This window comes from Suricata suricatta, chromosome 3, assembly GCF_006229205.1.
Source record: "Suricata suricatta isolate VVHF042 chromosome 3, meerkat_22Aug2017_6uvM2_HiC, whole genome shotgun sequence".
In the NCBI taxonomy this organism is placed as follows: domain Eukaryota; kingdom Metazoa; phylum Chordata; class Mammalia; order Carnivora; family Herpestidae; genus Suricata; species Suricata suricatta.
The window spans coordinates 95,236,625-95,251,430 of NC_043702.1; the positions used below are offsets into that span (position 1 = coordinate 95,236,625).

Genomic DNA, 14,806 nt, shown 5'->3' on the forward strand with positions numbered 1-14,806 from the left:
AAAATAACTCTTCCGAGTATATAGATATTTTGGGACATTCAAAGAACATCTTCTAGTGGAATTACAATGATCAGTAACTAAATAAACATTAATAAGTATAGTAAGCAAAAAGTATGTTCTATGAATGAGGCAAGAAATTAATAGTCTAACACAGAGGTCAGCAAAATTTTTCTTGAAAGGACCAGAATATAAATATATTAGGCTTTGCGAGCCATTTCATTTGTTGCAGCTATTCAGACTTACAATTATACTGTGAAAGCATCCACAGGGAAATGAAAATGATTAAATAAATAAAGGTGATTGTAGGCCAAATTTGGTGGACATAGATTTGTCCCATAGAGATAGCTAGCATTTGTGGACCACTGGTCTAGTGTGCTAAACTACTTCAGTGTGTGTGTGTGTGTGTGTGTGTGTGTTTATTAAGCAAAATGTGGGTTAGGGATGTTGACCCTCCACACAGTAAAAAATGTACATATATTGGGGCCCTGGGTGCCTCAGTCAGTTAAGCATCTGACTCTTGAGATCAGCTCGGGTCATGATTGATCTCACTGTCCTGAGCTGGAGGCCCACATACGGCTCTGAGCTATCAGCACGGAGCCCACATGGAATTCTTTCTCCCTCTCTTTGCCCTTCCCCTACTCGTTCTCTCTCTCTCACAATAAAGAAATAAACTTAAAAAAACTATGCATATAACTTTGACTCCCTAAAAACTTAACACCTAATAACCTAGTATTGATTGGATATCATACCAATAACATAGTCAGTTAACACTTGTTTTCTGTTTTATGTGTATTACATACTGTAATTCTTACAATATTCTTACAATAAAGTAAGTCAAGGAAAACAATGCTTTTTAAAGTTTATTTATTTTGAGAGAGAGAGAGAGAGAAGAAAGGGAGAGAGACAGACTCCCAAGCAGGCTCTGCCCTATCAGTGCAGAACCCTTCATAGAGGCTTGATTTCATGACCCGTGAGATCATAACCTAACCTGAGAGCAAGAGTCGGATGCTTACCTGACTTAAGTCACTCAAGCACCCTGAAAACAAAATCCTTTTAAGAAAATCATAAGGAAGAGAAGTTGTTCTTACAGTATTGTACCATATTTACTGAAAAAAATCTGCACATCAGTGGACCTGTATAGTTCAAACTCATGTTATTCATAGATCAACTATATATATATAGTTTATTGATATTTATACATTTTATATAATTTAATTTATAGTAAGTTATTAAATTACATTAATTTAATATTAATAACTTACATTAATTTATAGTGTATAATATATAATTTAAATTTAATATCTGAATGTTATTAAAGTAGGTTACATATGTTTAGGTTTCCAAGGTAACATTAAAGAAAAATTGATCTGACCCTTGTTTAAATCATAAGGAAGACTTTATTTGTGATTATTGTAATAGAGGTGAGACTATTGCAATAGGGGGAGAGAGACTGAACTGAACGCTGAATGCAGAAATGAAACTAGAGATTTATCTCAGAGTGGGGGGGGACAGAGGGCAAAATTAAATAGAGGACATTGATGTTACAGGATTCTTAACTAAACTGGCCTAATAGGATTCTCATTAAATGCAAGGCCAAGCACTTAGATTTCACAGCTCAAGGGTGAGGAACTTGATCAGACATCAATGATGGGGGTATTCTAACTAAACTGGCTTGGCACGATATGGTAAAGACAAGCCAAGGTCAAGGACTAGTGGAAAAGAGGGCTCAGAGGAGTCTGACTGAATTTTAGTCAAGGAAGGAGTCTTTGTCAGTAGTGCTTAATATATATCTAATTAAAGTTGTAACCCTGAAGATAGTGAGAAGAATTAGTCTTGTAGCAGAGAAAGCTATTTCTTGAGATCTTTGGTGGGATATATACTATACATATTATGCATATACGTTTTATGTAATATAGAAATTTCAAACAACTGAATGTTGGTTCCCCAGCCCACCACCCCTCCAAATAAAAACATTAAGATCAGAGCCGAAGCTATTGCTCACGTAGGTAAAGGAGAGATCAAGGTCTTGATAGAGAATGAGCAACACATGGAAAAGAAAGGACAAAGGAAGCTATGTTTGAGGTTTGGGGGATCTATTTTGACTGGTCTCTCATTAGCAGTCCTGATTGGAATTGGGTGAGTTTGTGTTGTAAGTGTTTAGGGTTGATATGTTCAAGGTGGAGAGGATTTGGGAGAGGCTGTCGAATAGTCAACAGTCATTTGGTTGAGCTGTGTATTGTTCTGAGAAAGATATTTTCTTTATTGGTGACTAGTTGAGTACTCTATTTTTCAAACAAATGGGTTTTCAGAAAGTTCTGTGTAGGTTTGGGGGAGATGAAGTTATTTGCAACCTCAGCTTCCTGGCAAGAATTTCCTGAAATATTAAAGTCATATTCGTGCAGACAGTTGAATGGTAAACTCATGTTAATATAGATAGTAAAATGTGTGAGTGACTAGTCTCACTTCTCAAAAGAAAATGGAATAGGTCCTTTCTTTTCTTTATAAAGTAATTGAAAACCCAAAACAGTGCACTAAAATTAAATAAAACAGATAGTAATTTTTAATGAAGTACATGATTAAATATTAAATGAATAACATAGAAATTCAGAGAAGGGAGAGATTGACGACTCCATAAGTTTAGGGAACTTAATGGTGCTTGGAAACAGACGTAGAGTCGGGGCAGCACCTGGGCAGTGGGTATCATCAGCAAAATAGGGTAGGGGTGAAGTATAAGAGAGGTGCACAAGGGGAAACAACAGATGATCTGGACTATTTTATAGACCATTAGGTGATAATTACTATGAAAATACAAGTTGAAGCCAGGTAGTGAGTAACCTGAGTTCCAGTCTTTGATTTTATAGTTTATTTTTCATGAGCCATGAGTATTTTTGGCAGATATGACAAAATACAAAGTGTTATATAAAATGCGTTAGCTCTGTGATTGGAATAAAGTAGAGGCATAGAGAATATGTGAAAAACGGAAACAATCTTCCAAGTGAAAAGTATAAAGAACAATATTAATAGTGGAGGTGAAGAGGTAGAGAAGATGTAGTGGACATATGTGTGTGCATCCATGTGGGACTTCAAGGGAGGATAGGGCCATAAATATAAGGAGGTTACTTTTAGTCTACTGACCTATCTATAACTACAAGATATTTATGTAATCTCACATAGAATTGGATGCACAAAACTGGCATATGGGGAGCGGTCAGAACTGGAGCTGAACGTTGAAGAATCAATATAGGAAGGTCTGACTAGAAAGGATCACTCAGAAAACAGCACTTTGAACAAAATAAATAGATAAAGCTCAGAGCTGAACTTGAAAGGATGTCTTTGTTTAGGTAGCAAGGAAGCAGGTTAGAATAGAGAGAAATTTTTGAGGAAATGATTCCAGGGCAAAGCAATGGTTCATAGTCAAGAAAGATGTTTTCAAAATCCTTCTGTTCATCATCATTAGCGCACCCTGCTAAATCAAGTGAGGTAGGGATTCAGCTTGGCGGAAGAGCAATTGGATTTGGTTAATTACAGGTCAGTGGTAATGTTGCAAGTTTGCAATTTCAGCACAGTGAGGACTGCAGCTGCACAGCAGGAAGATATGGAAAGCAGCACATAAGGCAGAGGGACAGAATAATGCCGAAACCTTATGTAGAATGTTGATTGAGGCTTACTGCAAAAGGAGACAAAACAGAACAAAAAAACCTGGGGGAGAGCAAAAGAGCTGAATGCAGATGATTTTATTATTATTGTTATTATTATTAAAAATGACATGTACACTATGAAAAGTACAAGTAGTTGGCAAGAAGTACCAGAAATCAAAGATACCTAAACGTTTGGAGAATTCTGATTTGGCTATAAAACAGATTTTTGCTTTGCAAAGGAATAAGATAACCTCATTCTCAAAGTCTGGAGAGAAAGGATTGTGTATGGAGCGAGATTTCTGAGGTAGACAGAAAAGGAGAGTGAAGCCATTTTTGATGTCCTCAGTTTTCACAGGTGAATACATGGTTCTTTAAAAATGAGGATTATTGAGGCCCACTTCAGTTCAGATCATGATCTCAGGGTTCGTGGGTTCAGGCCCTATGTTGGGCTCTGTGCTGACAGCTAGCGGAGAGCCTGCAGCCTGTCTTCGGATTCTATGTCTCCCCTCTCTGACCCTCCCCTGCTCACACTTTCTCTCTCTCTCTCAAAAATAAAGTAAAACATTAAAATTTTTTAAAATAAAAGTGAGGATTATAAAAAGCTAAGATAGCTTTGCATAGTTTTGAGCAGTGTTTTAGAAGAGATGAATGAGGGATCTGCTGTGTTTCAATAATGATTAGTTCAATAGTCCAGATTTAAGATTGATGTTAACTGATTAAATCTTAAATTGATATTGAACAAGTTTTTTCAAAAATCATTTGAGCACTTTTTCTGAGACTCATTTCATTATCTTATTTCACTGTTTTTAATTTTTTTAGTTCATTATTTGAACATGAGTTAAAAATTTTAGGTGCCATTGAGTTTTTATATTAGTTATCAAAAACATATTTAAAAAATTTTTTTGCAAAAAAGGAATGTGAGCAAAGGAGGGGCAGAGAGAGAGGGATAATCTCACTCATGAAACTGTGAGATCATGACTTGAGCAGAACTCAAAAGTCTGATGACTAATGGACTGAGCCACCCTGGTGCCCCAAAAGCAGATTTTTAAAAAAAAGGTCATATTTGAACTAACATCTCTCAAATAATTGATTTGCCACTCTTTTTCCAGTTTCTGAAAACTCTCTTTATAAACAGATGATAGATTTTGTTTTGAAATGCTCAAAACAAATTATCATATCAAAACTAAATGTGTACTTACATTATCAATAATAACATCAATAACAACAGAACCAAGGTAGTGCTTTTATATTGATGCACATGGAAGGTGAACTTTGTCAGCTATTAGCCCTCAGGATAGCCTGTTAAGCAAAGCTGAGTTTATCACCTATTGCAGTTATGGAGGACAACATTTCATCACTCAGAATGTCCAGAGGGGGGATACGATCGGGGGGGGGGGGGGAGGTAAATCTGGGAACGGGGTCTGGACCTGAGTGGGTAAGGAAGGTCTTTCACTCTGAGAACCTGCTTGAAGTTCAGCACGTTTCATGATGTAATAGCTTAGGTTTGGTGGGCACAGAGTTATTTTGGAGTGAACGGGCATTTGATGATTAAGAATTTGTTAGTTTTAAGAGCTTATTCAGATGAATTAACGTTTGTTAAGTTTCTGAAAAATTAAGTTTGTATAGTTTTATAATTTCCATGGGCAAGAACTTGGAGTCACTCAAAATCAAATCTTATGGATGTAGGCTGCTTTGGTTCTTGGTCCCAAACATTTGGGGCAAATAGAAGGCCTCGTTCTCAATTTGCTAATGAAATTGGCTTAAATCATTAGAGAATTGAGAACTGAGCTATTAGGTGAAGTGCTTTACTCCTGCTTTGTGTGGAAGAGGTATAAAATAAAAATAAAAAAAACAAGCCTACATTTACCTGAATGATCTAAAGTTTGTTTATTTATTTTGAGAGAGAGAGAGAGCGTGGGTGCACATGTGTGAGACAGTGGGGGAGGTACAGAGGGAGAGGGAGAGAGAGAATGGTGAGCAGGCTCGGTGCCAACAGCAGTGTGGAACGTGCTTGAACTCATGAACTTTGAGATTATGACCTGAGTTGAAATTGAGAGTCTGACACTTTACCGACTGAGCCACCCAGGCAACCCCCTGAATGATCTAAAACTAAAATATACTATTATGCTTTTTATTTTTTGTTAGACACATTAAAGAAAAGAGGAATAGACAGAAATTACAGTAATAATAATCATTTAGGGAGACGGACACTAAAAATATATTTTTGGGCCTTAGGATGGAGAGGCTAGATGGTGATTCAATCTTGTCACACCTTTTTATTTTAAAAAACTGACTGAATCGAATATGTGTTTAGCACAGTTGACTCTTAACTTTCAGTGACTTGAAAAGAGAGAGATGATTTAATCAAAGTGCTATATAGACATGCATGATAGTGTGTTTTAAGAATGTTTCAAATATACCTCCCTTAAAATTCCTGTGCTAATGCACTCTATTCGTTGCTCTTACTCACTCATATTTCATTACCTAACATTAAACAAAATATGACATGACAATTTTGAAATGTAGTTCTAGAAAGTAATTTATTAATGCAGTAACAGGAGTATCAAAATGGGAGATTCCTCTAGTGGTTATAAATCAAACAGTAAAGTAGGATAAATATGATACCCAGAAGACCAGATTTTAAAGACCAGAAGAAAAGTAAAACACAATTAATAAAGGCAGATATTAGATGCTTTTAAAATAATTCATGAAGAAATCTGTGTTAAATTTTAAGTTAGAGAGTTACACTTGTATTTAAAACGTCTTTCTCCTGCTAATGCAATGTTGAGAGTCTAGTAGTAACATATGTGGGTGCACAGATCTCAAGGTATTTGTAAATATCAAATCTCTGTAGATGTTTTTCAAGTCTAAATAATTATTCAACAAAATTTGCTTTTAAAATACTAAATTTCGGGGCGCCTGGGTGGCTCAGTCGGTTAGGCCTCCGACTTCAGCTCCGGTCAGATTTCACGTTCGTGGGATCGAGCCCCGCGTCAGGCGCTGTGCTGACAACTAGCACAGAGCCTGGAGCCTGCTTCTGGTTCTGTGTCTCCTCTCTCTGCCCCTCCCCCTCTCATGCTCTGTCTCTCTCTGTATCAAAAATAAATAAAACATTAAAAAAAATTAAAAAAAAAAAAGAATGGGCAGATGGTTAGGGAGGTGCAATACCATGCAAAAGGTTGGAAATGAGCAAAATTGGAAAGAGGATTATCATACAAAAAAAACCCACTCAAGTCTACATTTGGGAATCTTTGCTTTTACACACACACACACACACACACACACACACACATGTTTAATCAGCATATATTTAACTCTTGAGAATCCTCTCTGACAGCTTTCCCTCCTGTTGATATTTTCAGTCTGACATATTCTTAAGATGATTTAATTTCCTGTGGTTGAATTTAACTCCTATATATATGGAGTTAACAACTCCATATAAAGATCAACAACTGTCCAGGGCCATGTGGTTATTTAAAATGAAGACCTCATAAGGCTCCTGGGTAGCTCAGTCAGTTGAGCAGCTGACTTTGGCTGAGCTCATAATCTCACGGTTCATGAGTTTGAGCCCTGCCTCGGGTTCTGTGCTGACAGTTCAGAGCCCAGAGCTTTGTCTCTCTCTCTGTCTCTGTCCCTCCCCAGCTCGTGCTCTGTCTCTCTCTCTCAAAAATAAATAAACATTAAAATTTTTTTTAAAAAATGAAGACCTCACTTTCTTCAGAGATTTTGAGCTGTGGTCACACAAACCAGATAAACCATCAGAGACACAATTCCCAACCTGAAGGAGAAAGATTGGATGGGAATTGAGGGAGGGGTAGGACTGGAAACAAAAAAGTCTACATGAAGGTGGTCCAGTAAGAGTAGCTCAGACTTGTGTCAAGTTACAGTAAATGACAGCCCTTATTGTCAGCTTAACTGGATCATGAATCAGTAACAGCTTATCCTGGTAAGTAGAGGCACTTCTCTGTCCCTTGTTTCTCATCTCGGAATGGGCAGCAGGTTTTCCATATTGTAATTAATTGTCTGTTGTTAAACCAGAAACCTGAGTGGCCCTCTCACTAACCCTGTGTTCACTGCACAATAGACCATGTGCTAGCCAGGCTCCTTGATCACTGAAGAAGATTAATGTGAGCCAAGTACAAAAATTCGCTCCGGTGAATAAAGGCTAACAGTGATTGTTCTAATGTGTCTGTTTATTATGCACATTTTCTCCTCTACAGTTCATTATATTACCTAATCAATGTGTTTGTCAATTGTTAATATCTTTGTTGTTGCAGATACAGATGTGGTGTACAAAAGCGAGAATGGACATGTCATTAAACTGAATATAGAAACAAATGCCACCACATTATTATTGGAAAACACAACTTTTGTAAGTAATGAAAAATTAATGACTTTATGCATTTCAGTATTGTTTTGAATGCTCTCTAGATGCACATAACTTTTTTTTTCTAAGTCAGCTCCAGCACGTGCAAAGCATTTCAGGTAAATAGTTAGGGCTGGAATATCATTAGAATCAGTACATCTATTAATAGAAAATGCCCATGTGACCATCTGCTTCATTTCTCTCCATTTATCTTCATATCTCCCCTTTTTAGTAAATGAGAAATATTTCCAAGAATGAACTTTCTTTACAGTGAATATTTCTTCCATTATTTTCTATGTAAGATGAGTCCTATGAATATCAAAATAAAATAAACATCTTACACAAGTTATCACAACCTTTTTCTCCCTCTTTATTTTTCATTTGTCCTGACTTCTAATTTTGTTGTAGTTTTCTGGATCAAGCAGAAGACAGGCTTTCTAAAACTGCCCTACTGCTGGGGTTGATGTGTTTTGCTTTTATGATTTAGGCTACTGTCATTTTCATTTTGCTTATTCCAGAGTTACCAGCTAGCCTGATGATGTTTAAATAATGGAATGTATTTATTTTGCTCTTAAAAAGGAATAGGATTGGTGTTTTTCTTGTAAATTCAAACTTCTTAAGGCTAGATTTTATGATGATTATCTGTTGAGTGAGTGTTAATAAATGAAATGTTGCAGATATTCAAAATTTAGCTGTCAAACACCACTGAAAAATAGTCCACAGGTATTCACTTGCAGTTTTATATAATCAGAGGTTCACTATATTATCTATTAGATGGCTTCATATGATACAGACAAAAATATAGCCCAAGGCCTCAGGACCTTCTCTGCAAATTAAATCAGTGAGAAATCATGAGCTACTTTCCCCTCCCCCCTTTTTTTTCTGCTTATAAGACTGAAATCGACCTCTAGACTTCATGTTTATTACAGGATGGTCAGGTGAAACAGAGAGACTAGAACTTTCTCTTGTTTAGAGTTTTTATATGTTTAGAAAACATAGTCATTGAAATAATGAGGTACTTATATAGTTATATATCTTTTAGGCTGCATTAAACCCAACAGCTGATGTACTTTAGCAATTAGGACATTTTTGTTTTAAAACTGATTGATTTGGGACTCCTGGGTGGCTCAGCCGGTTAAGCATCCAACTTTGGCTCAGTTCCTGACCTCACGGTTTGAGGGTTCTAGCCCCGCCTCAGGCTCTGTGCTGACAGCTCAGAGCCTGGAGCCTGCTTCAGATTCTGTGTCTCCTTCTCTCTCTGCCCCTCCCCCACTTTTTCTCTGTTTCTCTGAATAAATAAATGTAAAAAAAGAATTGGTTAATTCATAGATAGTAGAGGGAAATCTTCTCTAAATGCAACTCTTTATAGGGCATATTTCTCCCTTTCTAAATAAATGGAGTTTCTTGAGGCCAAAAATACTAACTCTCCTGAAAAAGAGTAATAAACAAAATAGAGCAGTGTGTATTATTTCTTAATTTCAGGGTCCTCAGGGATACTAGAGAAAAGGCTATAAGAAATCATCAAGAGTTGTTGAAATGAATGGAAAAGAAGCCTTCAGTAGGACAGAAGGCAGAAAGCAGGAATTGGTATTGACAGGGGTATGCTAATGACTTGCTGATTAAAGTCCTAATGAATTGACTGTCAGTAAAATTAGTTTGGAGAAAAAAAAAACTAAATACATTTTTTTATTTTGTTGTTGTTGTTTTATCATAAGGTGTCATTTTTTATGTGGAGTATAGGTCTTCAGGGGCCAGGCATTTGTTATAGACATTCAGCATGTGAGTGTTCAGTTATATGATGTTACTTAGTAATCATTGCCTTTGCACAGGCTAGTGAAGTCTTCACTGTGGTCACAGGTTATGTATGTTTTCAACATTTGTTCCTTGCTTTCTTAGCTTCTAGTGTTCTTCTTTTGTTCGTGCCTCACATCACCCCCAGCTATCTCACTGTAGTTTCTCCATATGCTGATTAATACCATTTTATCTTTCCGTGTGTATGTTTAATCTTCTTAAATCCTTTTGAGGTCTCTTCTACTCTCTTCTATGTAGGCAATGACTCTTAATTACCACAGAGTCATATTTAACAAATATTCTAATTTACTGATCTTCTAAGATTCATGGGCTCCCTAAAGACATTTATCTCATGACACAGATAATTAAGCAATTTACAAGTCCTGAAGGGGTCGAATTGTCTGTGGGCAGGGAACTGGTGCAAGGATAAAGGGTTGGAGTGTGGCATATATTTGCAACCTGTTAACTCAAAACTGTAAAAAAAATACAAATGTACAACCATGATTCTACATTCTTCAGAGGAACTCATTTAATAATTTCCTCCCTACACCAATGTAGCATTAAATGTAGTTGTGTTTTCAAAGCTCAAGATCAGTTCTAAAGTATGGATTTACTTTCCTTTAAGGTCATTCTGTTAGAAAATAATCTCTTACTAGAGCATAACAATTGTATTCACACTGCAGGTTTTTCATTGAACAATTATCAGTATTTTATTTAGAATCATAATTAATTGGCAATGATCACTATACAGGCTTTGTAATCAAAGAGCCAAGTCAATTAAGAAAATAAACACATTACTGATAGATGTGTTAACAGAACAGCTTATTATTTATTAGGACATGTTTTTCTAAAACATAACAGTCATTTTATTGTGAAAATTAAGATAACACCACATTGTAGTTTACCCTCTTGAAAACATTTTAAATATGAATACTGTGTACTTTTTAGCTATACAATCATGGTTAGCAGACTCTGAGTAACAATAATATTGGACCTGGCTGTCAAGAATAAAACAAAAGTCAATCATTTTCCAGAAAGAATTGTCTTACGGCTTCTTTTGGATTGAAGATAGGTGGATTTTTTAATGACGCAGGAAATTAAAGAGTAACTTTTTGAAGAGGAGTTATGCAAAAGAACAGGTTTAGCCTCAAAACTGCTTTTAATCATTTTAAAGTGTTTGGGAATGTTATCTCTTAGAGCCAGAACTATTTCAAACAAAAGCTCATTCACAGTGAAATAATGAGAAAATGTTTCATAAGTATTAGCTGTATTCTTTCTGCTGTCAGTAAATTGAATATCACGAGTGGTCTTAGCAGAAAACACCAGCAGCCATAAGTAGTCCTATCAAATCACCCGTTTAAATTAGAAGGGATTTGGAAACCTGGGTCTAATGTACTAATATGGAAATGGATGATGGATGGATAAGACTCATCATATCTTTTTGATTCTGAAAATCTGCAAGTTTTCAAAACATGCTAGAGGGAGGAACTTCATATATATGGCAGCAGAATGATTCCAAGGAAATGTTAGGTACACATTTTGGGAGTCCAACTGTCTTTTTGTAGGCCATTACAAAATAGTAGGTTTGATTGGAACCACTGAGTGTTTACTGACTCATCGTGCATGCGAAGGTCTTCCATTGGCTTGCGTGCCATCGTAATATTTGTATTTATTTTTAATTTGTTCTGCCAGTAGATATGTGGGAGGGAATAGACCCAACTTCTTTTTTCATCACCATGAAATCAAGACACTGATTTTTCAGTTCATATTTAAAGAAATAGGTGCTCTATCAAAAACAATGCAGGGACCAATAAATATTTATTGAATAAAGGCACCCAAATTTCCCCTCTTAAAATTTGAAATAAAGATAAGGAGGGCACTTGTTGTGATGAGCACTGGGTGTTGTATGTAGGGATGAATCACTAAATTCTATCCTTGAAAATAACATTTTACTATATGTTAATGAACTGAAATTTAAATAAACACTTGGAGAAATTAAAATAAAGGTTATTGGGCAGTTCTGATTGCCCAAGTGGCTTTATATGTTAGCTATAATCTTGGAGAATTTGTTATCTTTTTAGAAATCTGGCTTTAGTGGTATGTGTTGGAACCCTGATAGTGAGTAACATCAGTATTATAACTAATATTGGTTTGGCCACTGAGGTCACAGGAATTGCACACTTATGTAGTTACTGCGTGCATGACAATGCAAGTTATTTTCTCTGAGCAGTGTTTCTCAGTTTGGGTGATTTTGTCATCAAGAGACATTTTGCAAGTCTGAAGACAATTCTTGGTTGTTCCAGCTGGAGATGAACAGTGAGTTTGCCATGGGAATCTAGTCAGCGATGCCACTAAACATTCTACAATGCACAAGACAACTCCTTCCAACAACACAAATTAGCTAGTTGAAAACATCAGCAGTGCCAAATTTGAAAGATCCAGTTTTAGGCAGGAATATCAGGGAAACCGTGAGATGATTAAAAGGTAGTTTTTTTGTGTGTTTTTTTTTTTTAGAGTGACAGCAAAGAAATGGTTCTTTTTGTCAGAGAATATTTTAGGCTGAGACTTCAAGCTTAATTTTCTTGAGACACGTTTCTTCTTTTTATGGACAGACCTGGAATAGAAGACCAGAAGGCATGAATATAATCCTTTGTCCTTGGATTTCTCTTCTTTGGATAGGGTAAAGTACAGGCTAAAAGTATGACCCTAGTTTTTCATAATTTTCTGGGGATACTTCTAATTGAGACATGTTGGCATCACTTACTGGCTATTATCAACTCCTTTGACCAAGAAGCAAGTGGTTTTCTTTAAGTTAGAAGATAAAAACCGATGACTGATATTTTAGCCATTGTAACTCTTTTTTTTCAATTGTTTTAATGATAATTTTTTGAGAAAGACAGAGCATGAGTTGGGGAGGACCAGAGAGAAAAAGACACAGAACCTAAAGTAAGCTCCAGGCTCTGAACTGTCAGCACAGAGCTGGACATGAGACTTGAACTAGAGGATGGGTAGATCATGACCTGAGTGCAAGTCATATGCTCAACTGATTGAGCCATACAGGCATCCCAGCCAGCATAATTCTTTACGTTGACATTAAATTATTTATATTGTGTTTATAAATATGGAGATTTATGTATCTTTGGTTTTTTTTAAATTTAATTTTTAGTTAGTTAACATACAGTGCAGTATTGGTTTCTGGAGTGGAATTCAGTCTTCAGTTTCAGCATACTTGTCTTCTACCCAAAAGCAATAACCACTCCCTATCATTAGATACATTTATATTTCTTCCATTTTTCTATTATTCACCTTGAAAGTATGTAGTTCCTTTGTACACCCATATTCATTTTTAAAATGATTATTGTATTTAATTAGATGATGTAGATAATTTCCAACTCTTAGCCATCAAAGAAGTATCAAACTATACCCATACTGGGGCGCCTGGGTGGCTCAGTTGGTTAAGCGTTTGACTTCGGCTCAGGTCATGATCTCATGGTTCATGGGTTTGAGCCCCGCATTGGGTTCTGTGCTGAAAGCTCAGAGCCTGGAGGTTGTTTCGGATTCTGTGTCTCCCTCTCTCTCTGTGCCCCTCCCCCATTTGTGCTCTGTTTCTCCTTCTCTGTCTCAAAAATGAATAAACTATAGAAAAAAAAAAGTATACCCATACCATCTATGCACTTTCAGGGGAAAAGAAAATAAAGTAACATAGTTTTCAGCAAGCATTGGAATATTTTGTTATATTTATTCATTTAAGGAAGAGGACCTGGAATCTACTGTGAATATTTAGCTTCTTCAAAATTTTCTCTAAGTTAGATGAATGTGAAAATGAATTGCTGCATAGTTTTAAAAGTAATAGTTGTCCAAACAGGAGAATTAGAAAGGAAAATTTTTATCCTCACCCTGGAAATTTCCTCAAGGACAAATATAAAATGTGAGAACAGATACTCTTGTCTCCATATGTTTGCGAGTGTGACATGATTATTCTAAAATTCCATACACTTATTCTCACAGTTCCCCATAGGTGAGAAAGACTCGGAGAGACCACTCCATATTCTTTTTTTTACCCTTAATTAGCCTTGTGAATGATCCAGGAAACAGAGGCTACTAACACATTCATACACTGGGATAAAGTGTCTTGGGTGATACAAGCATTTTTGCCTTTGACATATCAAAGGTCTCCTTTGTGTAGAAGTCAAACACTGCTTCCTATTTAAACTTCACTTATTTAACCATTTGAACAAGAGCTTGTTTCAAGTATATCTACTACTGCTCTTGAATTTGTGCAATGAAATGATTAATATTCCAGTATCTTCCTTAAAGTTTCTTACTTAGTGTCACTTTCTTTTTTTATTTTTATTTTATTATTTTTTTATTATTATACAATATTATTGACAGCAGGTTTATCCAATTACAACATTTAGAGTGTTAACCAATCACAGAGTAGACTCAAGACCCAGGACCCTCAGGTAGGGTGTAACCAGCCTTAGGCAATAACTGATTACCTATAGCTTCTATTTCTAGGCCTGCCCTTAGGCATGTTAAGGGTATGACAAGGGTGGTCCCTCTTGCCTTGGGCAATGTGTGCCCTTCTATTGTCTCAAATCTGTATCCTTACATTCCGCCCTCTGTCTTGTAACTGACCCAATCCTGGGTCAGCTGAGTTACCATTGTACCCCTAAAGCCTGGCATAGCCCTCCTTGGTGTAAGGGGAATTTCTTACCCTGTAAAGGGCATAGGGAAGGAGAGTTTACCCAATTTCTGCCAGTCTCCATGGTTACTTTGGTAAGGGTCTCTTTTAGGGTTTCTAATATCTGGCGCTGTCTGGTTTACAAAAGTAAGAATGACAGCCAATTTGTTTCCTCATTTGTCAGGATCCTTGGGCGTATAAGTGCAATATGCCTTCATAATTCTTATGAACCTTAGCCAAATTGGTGGGTCGTCTAGCGGCCACTTGAGGACCCCCCCATTAGAATCTGGCGGTAAAGGAGTAGGCTCCCCTTACCTTTTGCCATGT

At 36.4% G+C, this 14,806-nt stretch overlaps 1 protein-coding gene across 1 annotated transcript in view; it reads left to right on the top strand.

The window, feature by feature from the left end:
* The window catches only part of DPP10 (dipeptidyl peptidase like 10), a 617,838-nt gene that overhangs the window by 288,883 nt on the left and 314,149 nt on the right, over positions 1-14,806 (top strand). Inside the window, exon 4 of the mRNA XM_029933326.1 lies at positions 7,916-8,010. Within this exon, the coding sequence (XP_029789186.1) occupies positions 7,916-8,010 (95 nt within the window). The remainder of the gene's footprint in view (positions 1-7,915; positions 8,011-14,806) is intronic.